Source organism: Onychostruthus taczanowskii, unplaced genomic scaffold (genome assembly GCF_017590055.1).
Source record: "Onychostruthus taczanowskii isolate IOZ18803 unplaced genomic scaffold, ASM1759005v1 scaffold31, whole genome shotgun sequence".
In the NCBI taxonomy this organism is placed as follows: domain Eukaryota; kingdom Metazoa; phylum Chordata; class Aves; order Passeriformes; family Passeridae; genus Onychostruthus; species Onychostruthus taczanowskii.
In genome coordinates, this window is record NW_024500461.1 from 1,214,072 (window position 1) to 1,231,368 (window position 17,297).

Consider the following 17,297-nt stretch of genomic DNA (forward strand, 5'->3'; position numbering starts at 1 on the left):
TGTGTTTGAAGCAGAAAAAATTATGGAAAATCTTGAGAAATCGTTTTGTGAGATATGTCAGATGGTCTTGTAGCTGATAGGGATTTTGTTAGGGAGGAACACTGAAGCAGAAGTCATGGGAATATACAGCTGCAATAATGTTTTTTAATTATAGTAAAGGATACATTTTAAGAGGGCGCACCCACCCAATCATATTTGATGTACCACAACCTTCCTCTTTACCTGGAGAGGTGGAGTTTCTTCTTCACATTCTATGACTGTCATTGCAAAGTTATTGTCCATGCTACAATAAAAGGTCAGCATTTTTCCATGAGATAATTAAGGTGCAGTGATAAATACTGTCTAAACTTGTAATACAGCTTGTAACCTTTTTGTAAGCTCCAATGGTTCGGTAAATCACTGTGGGGCAACTGGTAGTCCTGTGTAAGTGTATCTATTCCATGTTAAATATAAAGCTGATGAGACGGGAAATAATCAAAATGGGATTTCCTGACACTGTCTTTTGCATAGAAACCAACCTTATGGGATTTTATTATTGCAATTTTTTATCATAATGTATTAAGTGCACCACTTCAGAATTATATGTCATGATAGTCTCTATTTTGTCTCCTTTTCCATGCCCACGATTATCTCTACAGACATGTATGCAGAGATATGTTTAGTCCTCCTCTGTTGCAAAGAAGCATGAGAAAATTTGGGGTTTTTAAACTCTTGGTTGGCATTCTACCAGCACTGTTTTGTTTAATAATCTGCATTTTTTTGATTAATGTTAATTGTACATTTTAACATAGGTTCAATGTTCAGTGCAAAATAGATAGAACTTTCATAAAATGTACCCTTGGATATTCTTCTGTTCTTTCACATTGCTAATACTTTTGTCCTATCACAGTGAAAAGTGAGTGGCAGGAACTTTTTCATTCATTTTCTCATTGAAACATTTTTGTATGTACTTGCTTTTCCATTCCATTATCTTTACCTAAGATTAAATTTTTTCTTATCTTTTAATGTCCAGTGTTGAATCTAAAATTTTAATAATTCAGTGGAAGGATTGTTTCAGGTGTTTTTCAAGCTATACTGAATTCTGTTGTCTGTCACTTCATACAGGCCTGATATTGCTTATTCATGTTGGTGTCAGTTTACAACAATCTGACACTCTCTTCTGATAAATTTCTATCTAGCCTACTGTTTCCTAAGCTGTATTGTAGCTGATTATTCCTGCCTACATGTAGAACCATGCACTTGTTCTTACAAAAGTTCATCCCACTGTTTTAAGGTGACTTCTTCAGATAAATAAGGATAATTTTGAATTTTAATCACATTGTCTTGTGTACATCCATCCTGATTATCTGCAATATACTCTCAAATCCAGAAATCACAAAGCCAAGACTATGGTGTTTCCCAGTGTGTCCTTGGGAAGACGTGGTTCCTTGTCTGGGAAATCATTTCATATGGCAGGAAGCAGAAAAATTTTCTCATTCTCAAACATTTTCTCCTTCTCTTTGAGACTAAACAGGAGCAAAGTTTTTCTACAGTGGGCCAGCAAGTGGAGGTGAATGTCAACAAAAGGGAACAATACCAGCAGTAGAATTCCCTTGCTTTTCTTATTGTCACTGTTGCCTAAGAGAAAAAGAGGGTGGGTTTTGTTTTAGGTACAGGATTACAGGAAGGGTGGGAAATTAAATGAGTCCCAGAAATTTAGCATTATAGAAGTTCAGAAAGAGACCTAGAAACTACTAATCTAAATAATTTAAACATTTCTGAATGAGCTTTCATTCTCACATGGAAGGACTGATTAGAATACCAACACCTTTGCTTTTCTATCATAGAGGCCTTTATGATTATCTTTAACCTGCTACTGGTGGTTATTCCTAACAATATCACCAATTCTCACATAAACCAGGAGCATGAGTTAATGGTCAGTGAGGCAGATTAATCCAGAAAGTTCAGATCTCATCACTAGTTCAGTTCATTCAGCACCCTTAAATACCTCTAAAAATAGTGTTTTACTTTGTGTTTGTGAGTGGCAGCTGAGAGTCTCATTGCTTTAGAGCTGTGCTCTCCCTTTTCCATTTGAGGAGTTGGAGCAGTCCTGCACCGAGACTGAAGCAGGAGCTGAACTCAGGCCAGTGTTCACACTGACGTTACTGCAGTATAGACTGACCTTAACCTGTTCAGCAGGTAAAACTAAAAACACCAGGTGACACCTGCACATACAGCTGTGTTAAAATAACATGTTGGATACATCAGCAATGCTTAGGAACCCTTACATAAAGTGTTTCTGGTTTTGTTATACTTTTCTTTCTGAAGCAGCTCTTCAACAAGCATAAAATGGGTGCAATTAGACAGTGACTAAAAGGGTCTGTCTTTCATTATTCCCTAATTTCATACTGTCAGAAATTTAAAAATTCCAAAGAATCTATGATATGTTAGCTTTCCACTTTCTGTTTCAGGTGAAGGACTGACAGGAAGATCTGTAGAAGTTGTTCTTGCTGTTACTTTGTGTATACTTTCAGTTGTTCTTTTGGTGGCTGCAGTATATGCTTTTGCAAGGTGAGATTTATATATCCTTGCCATAGCTGGTTTAAAAACACTCAAAAATGGTTTAAAGAAGAGTTGAAATAGTCCTAAGTGGAACTAATCTGTAATTTCAAAATGTCTTGATTTTTGGTTGGGCTTTATTTTGGGAGGGGTTTGTTTTTGTTTTGTTTTGGTTTGGTTTGGTTTGGGTTTTTTTTGTTTTGGTTTTTTTGTTGTTGTTGTTTGTTTTTTTTTTTTTTTTTTTTTTTTTTTGGTTTTTTTTTTTTTTGGTTTTTTTTTTTTTTGTTTTTTTTTTTTTTGTTATCTAGAACTTTAGGGAGAGACTCACAAAGAATTTAGTCTAGTAAGGGTAACCTCCATAAATGAAGAAAATCCAACTTCTCCAGAGGATAAATCAGTGTGGTAGCCTTTCTTAACCTTTCAGAGCCACTTCTCTATTGACAGATCAGAGTGTCAACTGGTTGTAGTTATCGTGATGGCTAATATTATCTACAGCTGGGTATGAAATAAATACTCTCAATTATATTTTCTGTTTTCCTAATAAATTTATCAGTTAAATACATTGAGTTCTCACATGGAGAAAGCAAATTGAGTTTTAATTCAAATAGTGAACAAAATATCCATGTGAAGAAGCAGGCTGTGTACTGCACACATGATGCTAGTTTTCTCATTCATCAGTTCTGTTCTTACTCAGCTGCATTATTCAGGCATTTCCAAAGAATTTATGTAGGAAAACTAAAAGAATACAGCATGCAGATTCTTTCCTCTGAATTTTAGACATCATAAATTTGACTAAATTACACTGTTATGAGGGAGACAACAATAAAAGCCAAGGAAGGATTCTTGGCAACCATTTTTCAGTTTCAGCCTGTCAAATCAAAGCATTGACATATGTGTCCTTAAATATTTTGTATGTGTATTTTTCACTATTATTTTCCATTTAGAATTCGGCAAAAGCAAAAAGAGGGAGGCACATACTCCCCACGAGATGCTGAAATTATTGACACGAAATTCAAACTGGATCAGCTGATCACGGTGGCAGACCTGGAGCTGAAGGATGAGAGATTTACACGGTAAGCGTACTCCTCAGGCAAAACAGTAGCCCAAAGGGTCTGTAGCCATGACCCCTTTCTGACCTTTGCTTGTTTGGAAGTGTTTGTGCTGTTCTTATTTACACAGGTCACTGAGATCCTTTTTCAAAGAATGACCTCCATCCTCAAGACAGTTCTCACTACTTTTTAGAAAATCACTTAAGCTCTTTTTACAACAAGATAAAAATCTAAGTGCAAATCACTGTTTAATTGTGTTAGCCAAAGAAGGGCTACATATTTTAAATATGCAGAATTTCTGAGTGTTTTTAATGGCCCAATTTTTTTCTGTAGGCTGCAAACTTACACAATCTTTTGAAAAAGCCAGACTCCTAGAAGTCCCTGTGAACTAATTCAAGAACAAATCAACTAGCTCAAGAACAAATCTGTCATTGTTTAATTAACACTTTGAAAGCATTTGTCTTTTTTAAAAAAGGGATTGGCATAACATCTGGGTTTCTGTGGAGCTCAGCACACTGGGTATCCTAACATCTGCTCATTTAATGTGCATGCAGCAATTCACATTTTGGACCTGACAAGAAATCTTGTCACAGATATTTATCAAAAGAACTGCTTTTTGACTGTCAGAAATGTTGATATTACTCAACAAATAAATATAATGGTGGTTATCAATAATATGTGACATCCAACTGTCTTAGAAATATTTAGAGAACATTCTTCACCTGCCTGTATTTTCCCTGCTGTCTCACAGATGAAACACTGTGGTAGGCAGTCTCCTTAAAGATGAGAAGCCTAAAATAGTCTTGCCCTAGCAGCCAAATATCCTACTGTTGCAGACTAGGAATAGCTGGAAGATGAAAGGTTGTAGCTGTTGACCTGGGGCTTTTGTGTATGTCTGTGTGTGGTACAGAGTAAGTTGATTGCATGTACAAACCTGTTCAAAATAGGGCACCCAAGAATGGCTGCTGGTAACAGATGAGAAAACATACTGGGAATCATCTGGAACTCATTGTCGTAAGGGCTGGGCTATGTCCTGTGCGGGGCACTTGCTCAGATAGCAGAATTTAGTACCTGCTAATAACAGTGCAAAGCATCCTCTGAAGGCAGAACCATTGCCAATGCACTGCAGTAACTGCTTCAGATAAATTATCTCAATGGATTTTCACAATTACCTTGTTTCCACATTGTTAGCTGAATATGAATAGAACTGATGTTGTTTATGTACTAAAGTGTTAATGGATTTTACTTCCAGATACTCTTCATTTTTCTTTAGACGCAAGGAGATTTTTGTCATCCAGTAAGTTTTTGTATTATTGAAGCAACATGGTGTGTTTTCCATTCTCTTCTCCTAACCTGTGTGTTATCATACTGTATTGAATGATATAGCTAATCAAAATGAAGCGTCAATCTTTGCAGATATTCTAATGGCAAACAATGGTATTTTTCATCGTGAAATCATATATATTGTTAGTCCCTAATGTTGAATTATAGGACTTCCACAACTATTTTCAAATAAATCAGGGTCATTTTAAAATGGAAATTATAACACAGTATGGCAATATAGCCCTGATATAAACAACCTGTCCTTGAAACAAAGGCAGTGTAAATGTGACATAAGAAACGTGCTGTTTCTTTCCTTTGGATGTTAAGGTATATATACTTAAGAAAAATTCCATTTTTTCCTCAACTGTCATTTTATTCACACTGCAGCTGTTTCATACACTATGGCCTTACAACCTCAGCAACATATCCACGCAGTCAAATCCTTTGTTGGTTTGCAGATACCATTCTATCACTTTTCTGTCTAAATTATGTGTATTTTAAAATTTTACAGTCTCAAACTCTAAAGGGTAATTGAAAACTATAATATTTCATACTTATATGCACTTCATTATGTGATTTATGCACAGCCAGACCTTTACTGAACAGTGATTCAGCAGTTTTAGTTACATCACCCTTATTTTAATGAGTCAGTCTCACTTTTTGGTTTGCAATTTGTCATGTCCTTCCATCTCTATTTTCCTCCTTCCTCCTTCCAATTGTCCTTTAATGGCCAAAACGAGACTTTCTACTTCTGTCATTGTAAGGTACGGGATGCAGCTGCTAAAATTTTGTATTATTATTTTTCAAATCATGGTGGCACTGAAGCTACAGCAGGCTCATTGCCCAGGTCCTTTGCTGAACATTATGACAAACTGTTGAAGTGCAGGCACTAATGGAGAGCTCCTCAGGACAGGATTCATGACATCTTTTCATCTGAAGACAGAAAATATGTTCTGAGGAACCCTCCTAGATAACATACATATAGTGATGAGGGGCAGGATGTGCTTTATCTGTTGAAAATTCTTTAGTTTATTTTGACTTTTTTAAGTCTCTAAGAATCTTTCACTATGTGTAATATTCTGTTCTGGTAAAGTCAATGTCAAGAAGGGACATTTTAGGTGTCTCTAGTGCTGTCTTTAATACAGTTAATCCTTCCTGGTAATGATGAGTTATATCAGGGAGCTGGCAGAAGCATGGCAGCAGAACCAAGGCAGCTCACTGCAAAACCTAATGACCAAAACGTTTTTGTTTCCTGTTTTTAGGCTTCCACAGTTGCACCATAAAAGAACTTTACCTGTTGCCACTGGGGAACAGCTATGCTGAAGTCAGTCACAGTCCCAGTTCTTGACCCTATCATTCTCATGATTTGTGGCTAAAGCAGTGACATGTTAGCATGTTTAATTACAATATTTAATGTTGATGACTGCAGTCTAACCGTCAGAAATTTCCCATGTGTTTGGAATGGCCATTACTGAATGTGCACAATCTACATTGGTTGCATTTAGGCAGCTGTCTCAGCTGTGTTTGCAATGCTTGCTGTGTTGCAGTTCATGGCATCTTGCAAGTGTATGAGGAGGGCAGAGATGGGCAGAATCCTTTACCAGACTGGCATGTTTGTATTTTTCAGACAGCAGTAAATCAACTGAAATCTGATCCAGCTTCACCCTGAAAGGGCAGTGGGGAGTTTGTGTGAAAATCCTAGGTGAAAACAGAACAATATAGATTTATTTCCTCCACCTAATAATCATTCCATTCAGTGCTAATTTGAAGGCAGTATTTTGGAAAACAGGTTTTTTTGTCACTACTCTGGCATTATATTATTCAGCTACTATAAATCAATAAAGGCACACACTTGCAGCTGACAGAGCTGATCACAAAATCAAAATACTCCAGCCTGCTCCATGAGATCCCTCTTGCCTGTCTCTCATCCATTGTCTCTTCAGACATTCTCTCATACTTGGTGGATTGCAGCTTACGATCTTGGCTCATAACCTCAGAAAATTTTTGCAGCTGGTATCTCATGAGAAAAACAATAAATTAGAAAAAAAAATTATGTTCTGTATGAATATGACTGTAAATACTTTTAATCATTCTTAGATCAAAAAATTCAACAGCTTGAAGCTCAGCAAATATTCAGTATAGGTCAATCAAAACATTATAGTTCACACATTTTAATAATGTTTAGTATTTGAAGTATTTTGAATATTTGAAGTATTTTGCACTACAAAAGTCAGTTTGAGTAGGAAAAGAGAAATTTAAAAGTGCCAAACATTTCATTTTGACAATTTTGAAACTTTTTTGTGGGTAACATTTTTTTGACCACGAAATTAAAGGAAAATCAATAGTAGTCTTTTAAAATAATAAAAATAATAAAAAATATTATTGACAAACTTCAGTGGCTAAAATGACTCATACTAGCTAGTACATATCCACTTTCTCCCAACAAGTCTTTCTTAAGCATTTGATCAATTGGATGTGGTTTCAGAGGGCATGCAGGGAATTAAGTCCTACAGAATACAGTGGAAAATAAGATCTTCTTTATGAATCCCAAATGCAAATTTTGCATGTTTGGGACATACATTGCATTCTATGATGGTGGAGATGGTGTGAGACAACAGTAAAAAACAACCTTGTTCAAAACATACAAAGCCCATAAATCTAAACTGGACTAAACACTATTTCATTAAACTCACTGAATATACATACACTGGATGCACTCATCACTTGCTTTACTTACAACAGGTCCACAGGGTTTGCCAAGTTGCTCTTCAAAGCAGACACTAATCTTCTGTGAACAGATTCTATCCCTAAATTTTCAGTGTGCACCAGGTTTGGTGAGATACAAGTAACTCTTCCCTGTTCCAGGTGCTTACCTAGGAGACAACTTCTCTGGCACCCTACTTTTGCAGTGGCTTCCACAAGGATAAAGCCTGGTTTTTTAAAATCTCTCCTTGAGAAGCTGAACCTTGTGGTTGATTCTTTGAGGCTTTTGTTTCATTTTATGTGAGACAGCTTGTCAAGAAAGTGGGGTCAGAATACATATTTCTGCGTTACAGACACTGTAGCCCCTGCAAGTACCAGGTAATTAGAACACCTTATGGAAAATGGTTTTCTGATCTCATCTTTCCTATACACTATGCATTCAGGGGGTGTCTACACCTTATGGAAAAGTACGGTATGGAAAATGGTTGTCTGATCTCATCTTTCCTATACACTATGCATTCAGGGGGTGTCTATATCTGAGGTAACAGTTTTGCACACACACTTTAGAAAAGACCAGCCTGATACTTTCTTTGTGTAGACAGATCTGTCTTCCTTGGAGTAGAGATAGGCATGGCTTCTGCCTTGCATTTTTTCTTCAACGAGTTTCCCTTTAGTAATGAGCTATCAAAAATAGGCTTCCTGAAGTTTGTGTTCCAGGAGAACGAGATTTATGAATGTATGTGTCCTGGTACAATGGAAGAAATGACCATGTGCTCTCTTTCCCTAGACCTTTAATATGTAGGAAGGGTTAAACTCATATTGCTCTCAATTAACTTGTTAAAAAGTAGTTCCTCTGTTGGTCCTAGGAAGTGTCAGTGGTGCTTATGAGTTAAGCCTTCTGCCTACATAGTAATTTCTGTAGTTTTCTGGTTGGACGAAGTTTTAATTCCCTGTGGATTTCAGATGATTGACCCAGAGAGAAAGCTGAGTCTGTGTGACAATATGTCTTCAGTTATCACTGCCAACACAAATAAATGGCTTCTTTCTAGCTCTATCATACGTAATCTGAGTGGGATTCAGATTTTTGATAGTCTTCAAAAAAACCCCACACATGAAACAATACACTGTTTTAAAAGAAAATCAGATTTAAAGCTATAAAGCATTCTTTATCTTAGGGAATGTTTTTCTTTCCTCATATCAAAGTCAGGCAAGTGGGAATCTGAAATGGTTCATCTGAAATAGGAAAATTTTCTACTTCATGGCTTGATTCTGAACTGTGCTCATCAAGATCTAGTGATATTTATATTTTTTATGTTTATATTTTTAAGTTTTATACAAAACTTAACTGGGAAATGTGGAGGACAAGATTACATATAGATGAGTATTTGTTCATTGACAAAATACTGTAAGATTATTACTATGTATTTCAAGTAAAGAGACATAGAAAAAATACTATTTTTTTAAGCCTAAGGGTGCTGAAACTGAGAATTGCTGGAAGTCTTTAATGTGAACACACAATTCATCCCTTCTGAAGATCCTTGCACAGCAAAGCGAACACCTTTGCCACAGTCAAACAAGATAGACATTAACTTTCCTATGAGCAGTTTAAAGTAAATCATCTTATTTTCTGAGCTGCCAAGCTACTGCTATGTGCACTTGCTGCTATCAAAAGAATGACAGTTCAGTACTTCTAAAAATCACTTAGATTCCCACAGATAGGTTAAAGTGTCAACCCCTAGATCCCTTGCTTCTTAAAAAAACTTATACTGTTGGATCCATATACCTTCAGCCCTGAAACACTAAATTACCTACCTGGATTAATTATGCACAGCACAGAAGTAATTTTTATTTCCTAATGACCAAACTGCATTTTCTTACTGCAAATTATGTGCAGTAAGCCCCTCATCACTAAAAATGTGAGGAGAGTGTTTGAAAAATTACTGGAATGTCAGCTGGGACATGACTTGTTTCTGTTGTTCTGTGGAGAAGATAGGTGATTTCAAAGGAAAAAGTGGAACTTCCCTTCAAAGACTGCTTAAAATTTTGACCTGAAAAAAAGCCTACAAAACTTTCTGTTCTAGTCAAAGACAAATATTTATTTGTGTGCAGTACTTTGGTACAGCAATTGAAAGTCCTTTTTTTTTTTGTTATGAAATTCTAATGTTGCCAATATTACTAGAAGGTAGTTCCATCTGCCATATAATTCAAACAACTTTTGTGATACACTGAGCACAAGCTACGTGTCTAAACATTCTGAATAAATAGAGTGGCATGCTTTCTTATCTTATTGCCTTCTTTTTCACTCTAAAGCTGTCCTTCAGTTGTCCTTCTTAGTAAGCACCTTTATTTCTGTGAATACTTTTAACTCCAGTGAGACTGATCCAGTGAGGCTTTCATAGCCAGTTTGCTTTGTTTCAGGATAACTGCTCTAAAAAAGTGTGTACCACAAAGGCATCCTTCATAGCTTTGAAATTAACTTCTCTGATGCTTAATAATAAATTGTTCAATAATTGTATAATCTAATTTTGTTACCTCAATTAATATTTAAGTAATTAAGAATCATTTAATAAACTATTTTTAAAGCAATTTTTTTCCTTTTCTACTAAAATTATGACAGCAATACAGTAGACTTTGTATTATAGAATACTCTGTGTAATATTTTCTGTAAGAATGTATATTTGGAGGAACAGACACATAAAACAGGTAGTTAGAGTTTTTTTCAAGGAGCAGGTTATCTTTAAAACTGAATTATTACAAACTTTTTTACTTGGTCCTTTAAACAAGCTTTCTGAGTCTGAGTGCTTAAAATTTAGTTTCTAAATCCATTCAGAGGCAATTTTGACCAAGTTTCAAGGCCATCTGAAAGTCCTCTGAGTACAGATCTTCATGTTCTATCTTCATGAAACCTGCCAAGAGATCAAATTAAAAATTTGATATATGTCACAGTCTGTAAAATTGACATATACAGAAACAGCCATGAACATGTGAAAAATGAAGATAAAACCAGGACACTAATTTTTAAAATCTTTAGAAATGTTTTAAAAGCACAGCTGTGGTTTCTGTAGAGGCACACCAGTATCATGATTCATCTGTGACTCATTTTAGATATCTGCTTCAAATGAGATGAAATTACACCTATTTCTCCTTACTGGTTATAAAAGAAAACTAGAGTGGCTGAGAAATAGGTGTCTGTGTTCAGTCAGATTGATCCTATCCTGATGCTCTGAAATGGCCCTTAGAAGAGTGATATTGGATAAAGAATGCAAAATGAAGCCTGTCAGTGTGTATCTAGTGGTGTGCAGCAAGGATGGGTTTCCCAGGGCCAAATGAGCCCAGAGCACTGTAAAGTGATCTAAAGAAAATGATAGAAACTGTAAGTATGTAATTCATATCTGCCGATACCCAAGATAAAAACTAATAAAGACAACCACCCAAGGTATCTGAATTTGAATCCATAAGGGAAACCAATCTTTAGGTACATGGCATTTAATCTAGAACCTATTAAAATGCACAATATTGGTTAACTCTCAGCTTGCTACATTTAACAAAGATCTCTATTTCAGGTTACTTAGTTATAGAAAATCCATCAAGTAAGTTTACTAAAGATTTTTATGTTGTGTTCATCGGTGAGTCTCAATGTGTGGTTCCCTCCTCAATGTTTGTTAGAAAAAGACTCCAAGCTGCGTATAAATCATAAAAGCATGACTAATTGCATGGTAACTGGAGAAATGCTTTCTCTCTCTCTGGGGTGAAGCCTGCATGTCTGTGTTTTAGCTTGGGAAGTAATACAGGGTTATTTAAACTCCTCAGGATTTAAAAACCATGTCATTATGAGAATGAGGTCACTGCAATATTTTATGCGTCTAAAACCTTGCAATGTGTAAAATGTTTTCTGTCTGACAAAGAAGTATTATGTACCTTAGAATGCAATAATAAGTTTACAAATTTATTTTAATGTCAAAACCTCTCCTTGAAATGCTGTTACCTATAAAAACAATCATACCCTACAGTACTGTTAACATTAGCAACATCAAAAATATTGTGGGGGAGAGAAACAAGGTGGTAAAATGTTTCTCTTTTAAGTGATCGAAAAGAAATCAAATAAGCATGCTGTAAGCAACTTATAATGTTCTGCCTGTAAGTATCATTTTCCATTGCACTGGAAAATATTGTTTATTAATAAACTACAGTTATGTAACAAGAATGACAAAGATATTCCCTATGGGTTTCTAATTCTTCTGTCTTTACTTTCAGGCCAATAAGCAAGAAATCCTTTCTACAACATGTTGAAGAGCTTTGCACAAACAACAACCTAAAGTTTCAGGAAGAATTTTCGGTATGTTGCTAGCAGTTGTCACAACATCGCAAGACCTTCAGTCGTTTCATGTGTCACATTTCATGTCCATTTTAAGCAGGCAAGGCCATGAAGGACTCTGGCCTTGATAATCAATACCCAATTACCAGGTTGATTGTTTAGAAAGTAACAGTACACTGATTTGGATTCTGCAGCCTATACTACAACCTGGTCAGAATTATTTACCTTAGTGTCAGCCAAAGATGATCTCCTTTAGTCTCAAACATTTCAAGACTGCCATATTTATGTTTTTACATATCTAGTGTTGCATATATAGGTTACCTAAGAACAAGTTATTTAGAGTTTTCTAACATATACACAGGTGTATTTAACTGCCATAAATATGTTTGTTTTCCTGAGCGATGATGACTCCAAAAGGAGAGTTAATGTTAATTTTCTAAAATTTTCAGGCCCCAGTCATACTGCCATAAAACTCAAGAATGTTTTTCTTTTGTAGATTTTGGTGCAGAAAGTCAAAGGTTTGTACATGGTACTTTGGCTTTTGTTCCTCTACAAGTAATAGGGCATATTATGCTCTTGAGAATAGCTTCCATATGAATAGCCTCCATTTCCTTACATGAGCAGATGAACACAGCAAGCCTGTCTTTCTGAAAGGGGCCTCATTCTCAAAATATACATTACAGATAATATAATATCTGTATAGTTCCAAATTTAAATCTCAAAGTTTTCACTATTTTCATTAAATAATATTTTATGGCTATCATATTTTTTTCGCAACAATAACTTCTTGTTATTTCAGAATCTTTATCATCATTATCTTTCTTAACATATACAGTCGTTTGCCCAAAAATAATTTGTCAGTGTCCAGTGACTTTATTATTTTGGATTTATAAATTTACCATGAATCATTTACCAGGTGGATTAACAAAAATGAAGACTTAACAATTGGCTTTTCTTTTGCTTGATTATATTATTTCAGTTTCCAAGGAAACACTAACAATAGCTAACAATAGTGTATAAATATTAATGGTATTTCCTACAGTTTTGTTTTTTTTTTGTTATGCTCATTAGGTAAAATTGGTCTGGATTTAATAATAAAAAGCACCATAAAATTCTCAGAGCAATAAAGTAGAAGTGTTATTTCACTTGAGCAAAAAATTATTATAGTTACATTATGCATGACTGAACAGATGAAAAGTTTTAATATCAATAATACTTTCACATATTAACATTCATTACTAGAAAGTCTCTAGTATTACTTTCTTTAGGTGCAACCCACATCAACTAAGCCTTAAAGATTTGTAACGTCTTAAATCTTAAACAATAGTGTTTTATCAAACCAAAATCTCTGCAATCTGCTTAAAATTTAGAGAAATACAAGAAGCTGAGGTCTCCTTCAAATAATTTATATAGTCAACTATAATAGATAGTTTTATATGTCATTTAGGTTTTCAGTCTTTTTATTCTCTGACCTTCAAATGCCATGTTTCAGAGTGTAGTGATATCTTCCCAGATGACTTGTCCAAGGGCAGGCAGAATTTCAAGGTAGGTTCAGCCTCTCAATACAAGTTTATCTATGTTATTTGTAGCACATCTTAACAGATAAACAATAGGATTGCCAGCGCACTTCAAATTACATTTGAATGACAATGCTCAGGAGCAGGCAATGCATGCAATAAACAAGCAGACCTCATGATCTGCATTGTTTTTATCCACATGCATAATTCTACTTTTACAGAAATGACTTGAGGGTCCTGCAATGTGTGTAGGAAAGATTAGCTCAAGATATAAACCCTTGATCATGATGTAAACCCACATCTGAAGCACATAACGAAATGGTGAAACTGGAACAAGTTTCCCGTAAAAGCTGTGAATGCCCTATCCCTAGAAGTGTCCTAAGCCAGGTTGGATGGGGCTTTGAGCAACCAGGTCAAGCGGAAGATGTCCTTGCCCATGGCAACAAGGGGTTGGTCTAGATTATGTTAATGTCCCTTCCAACTCAAACGGTTCTGTGGTTCTATGAAAAGCATAGTGCTGAGCTTGCTCGGGCTCTCAGTCTGTCTCTGGATGAGTAAATTCAAGTTTACTGGTAACAGAATATGAGAATATGATAATTTACACTAATGAAGTGCTAGTATATTCCCTGTGTTGGATTTGGTCTGTTTCACCTAGCAGTCTTCCTGGACAATTCCAAGATATACTTTGGTAGGTAAAGTAGTCCAGGGATAATTTACAACAGGCAGTTTGTGGACAACAAATATAGTTTAGAGTTTTCCAGCATAAATGTGAGTCTTTCTATTTCACTTACTCTTGTAATCCATGGACGTTCCCAGTTTCATTTATTTTGCTTGACTGACCAAACTGCAGTGCCAGGACATTTCAGGGGTCAGTCTTCGTTCACCTGTGAACAGGACCTGTGTGTAAATGTGATGAGAAGGAAATCTGGACCTCAGAATGGACCTGGATCCATTTCTATTCAGAAAAGATGAGTTTAAAGGAACCATAGGGAGCCAAAGTAACGGATGATGGGCGTCACCTCACTGCTATTCAAACTTCCAGCTTTCCAACTGATTCCTGTGTCTCTCAATACATTTAGGAACTTATGCCTTTCTAGTAACAGGCTAATTACTGCAACAGAAATACTTGTATAATACTTGATTTATGATAAGTTCTACTCATGAGTAAAAAAACTGAAATCCTTCAAAGAGTCACCAGTGTCACAAATGTACTGCAGTAAACAAAATGCAAACTTTATTTCAAGGTTTTATGAATTTGCAAAGAAACATGGTTTCTGTGACAAGTTGTTACTGAGTCTGGGAACCCAAATACTCTTAACCCAAATACGAAAATAATAGATAAGACTGAAATCCCTACGAATGCAGAGAATTGGTATGAGGCTTTTGAGCACTTGTTTGGTTATTGAAGCATCATTATGAAAATAACAAGATCTGCCTCTCTATTTCCTCTCTACTAGAAAGTGCTGTATAATGGTGCTACTTCTGCAGTAGGTAACTGGTAAGCTAAAACTCACAGGAGTGAGGCAAATGAGGAAAGTTAAAGTTCACATTATATGGGATTCCATGGCCCAAAACACTATTCAAAATAGGCATTTTGTGTATGTCCTTCCTTCATGAAAATATTCAATGACAGAAACTTTGTGGGAGAGTTTCAGCTTTCTGAATGAGAGGAATTTTAACATCTCAACCTTTAACTGTGTTTTACACACCAGGCGGACAAAATATTTGAATTAACAATGAAAGAAAAGGACTGAAATAAAACAGTCCTGGTTTTCCATTTTCCATTACCTCTCTTATTTATTTATTTATTTGCCAGAAGATTCCCATTAAATTTTATTCGTAAAAGACAGACTGTCTCAAATACCTTGGCAAAAGGGCATAATTAATATTGTACCACATAGTAAGGCTATCTGCCCAACTTTTGGAAGTAGCCCATGCAGACAGTAACCACTAATATTAAAAGACAAATTTGAAGGGATTTCAGCAAAATTTTGTATTGGGCTCATTCAAAGCAAAAAATAGACCTCTTAATTTATATCTTAGATAGATATATATAAAAACCAGATTTGTGTATAATGTTTGTCTAACAAAGCAAAATTCTATTGAAGTTAACAATGTATTTAGAATTCTGGATTTTCTGTGTCTTCTATTCTTTTAACAACAAGGTCATCACTTTAACACATTTTCTACATTGACAAGTTCTGAAGTTGTTGCCAGTCTTTTAATCAACTTTGTAAATTATACCTGTTTATGCACACAAACTTCCCCATCAAATAAGTTCCTCACCATGAATGATTTATCCATCTCTGTCCTCCAGTAATAGAACAAATGGCCAGTTATGAAGCTGCAGTATATCCCAGAATAGCTCTTCCCACCCCTTTCACAAACAGTCCCAAGAACAATAGCTTATTGCCAGTTGTCTCAACTTAATTCAATTCTCATCAGTTCTCATGCTGTACCACCAACTCTCCCAAGCTACAGGAGTCATAAAATGGCATTATTCAAGACTGAGTCAGTAGGGCATGGTAACCAAGCATGTAACTTCAAGAAAAAAATCAGAAAACTAAAAAGGTGATAGACTGACTTTATCCAGGCTTTTAAAGGTGAAGGCTGATGTAAGATTAATTGTTCAAGCTGACAGCATTGTCTGCAGTTCTGCATCTAACATTGCTGATTTAACTGGGGTTGACAGTGAGGTGGGAAGCTCTGTAATGCTTCCAGCTGTTCTTAGAAATGCACTGTTGCAGAACTGTAGAGTTTTCCTCTTACTGGATGATTGTGTCATATTTTAAATGCAAGTGGAAAAGTTTTCCAACAAACATTTGTTCCTTTGCAGGAACTTCCCAAGTTTCTTGAAGACCTTGCTTCAACAGACGCTGATCTGCCTTGGAACAGGTCTAAGAATCGTTTCCCAAACATAAAGCCATGTATGTGTGTTTACTGACCAACTCCTCCATTTTGCTATTTACTTTCAATAGTGTAACAGATATTTGTAATGCAAGTGTATTTTTGTTTGATCTGTCTTTGAAATAGCAGTACAGTCAGGTCCACATTATGAAATAATTTTCTGTCAAGTAATCCGTCTTTACTTTGTGGGTTTTTTAAAGACAGTTTTATTTGCAAGTAGCTTTCAACTTGCTCTCACAAGCTTTAATATGCAGGTGCAAGAAACTGTAGCCTCAATAGTTTCTTGGCTTTGTAATTCAAGCCATGTAGCAAACTCTTTAAAATTCTTCCTTATTGGTTTCTTTTCCCCCTTTAGTAAGAAGTAATTTTTTAAACATATAAAATCCACATGTTTGTGCATTCAGCTACCTCAGGAGTGTGGATATGCTTTCTTGTGGATATGTGTACATGTGCTGCAAAGGTTCCACAGAAGATCAGAGCGACTGTATGATAACTTATAAGCCCAGGCTAGATATTATCACAGGAGACAGGAGTCTGTCTCTCTATACTCAACACTGCTTCATTTTTCAGTTAATAAGACAAGAAATGTCATTATTATTTTAGGCATTAGCTGTGATGTGAGATGGAGTGCATAGCATTCCTCGGTTAATAATGCTACATTCTGTGCTATTAACTTTTCAGAGCAGCTGTGTTTGCTATCTATTGCCTTGTTCAAGACATATTCTAAGTCACAGTCACTAAAAATTTATCTTCATGACAGGCAATAAGAAAGACAGATATGTTTCATAAGTATTAAACTTTGTATTCCAATGTTATTTACTAAGTTGAAGACCAAACACAAAAATTCTGGTGTTACACACATTATATGTTTCTTGGATGTTGTAATTTCTGCATATGTACTGTAGGACCAAATCAGAAACTCTAACCTTTTTTTTTTTTTAAAAA

At 35.5% G+C, this 17,297-nt stretch overlaps 1 protein-coding gene across 1 annotated transcript in view; it reads left to right on the forward strand.

Moving 5' to 3' along the window:
- The window catches only part of PTPRQ (protein tyrosine phosphatase receptor type Q), a 99,987-nt gene that overhangs the window by 70,872 nt on the left and 11,818 nt on the right, over nucleotides 1-17,297 (forward strand). The window contains exons 34-38 of the mRNA XM_041409740.1: nucleotides 2,451-2,550; nucleotides 3,483-3,611; nucleotides 11,177-11,203; nucleotides 11,868-11,949; nucleotides 16,282-16,372. Of these exons, the coding sequence (XP_041265674.1) occupies nucleotides 2,451-2,550; nucleotides 3,483-3,611; nucleotides 11,177-11,203; nucleotides 11,868-11,949; nucleotides 16,282-16,372 (429 nt within the window). The remainder of the gene's footprint in view (nucleotides 1-2,450; nucleotides 2,551-3,482; nucleotides 3,612-11,176; nucleotides 11,204-11,867; nucleotides 11,950-16,281; nucleotides 16,373-17,297) is intronic.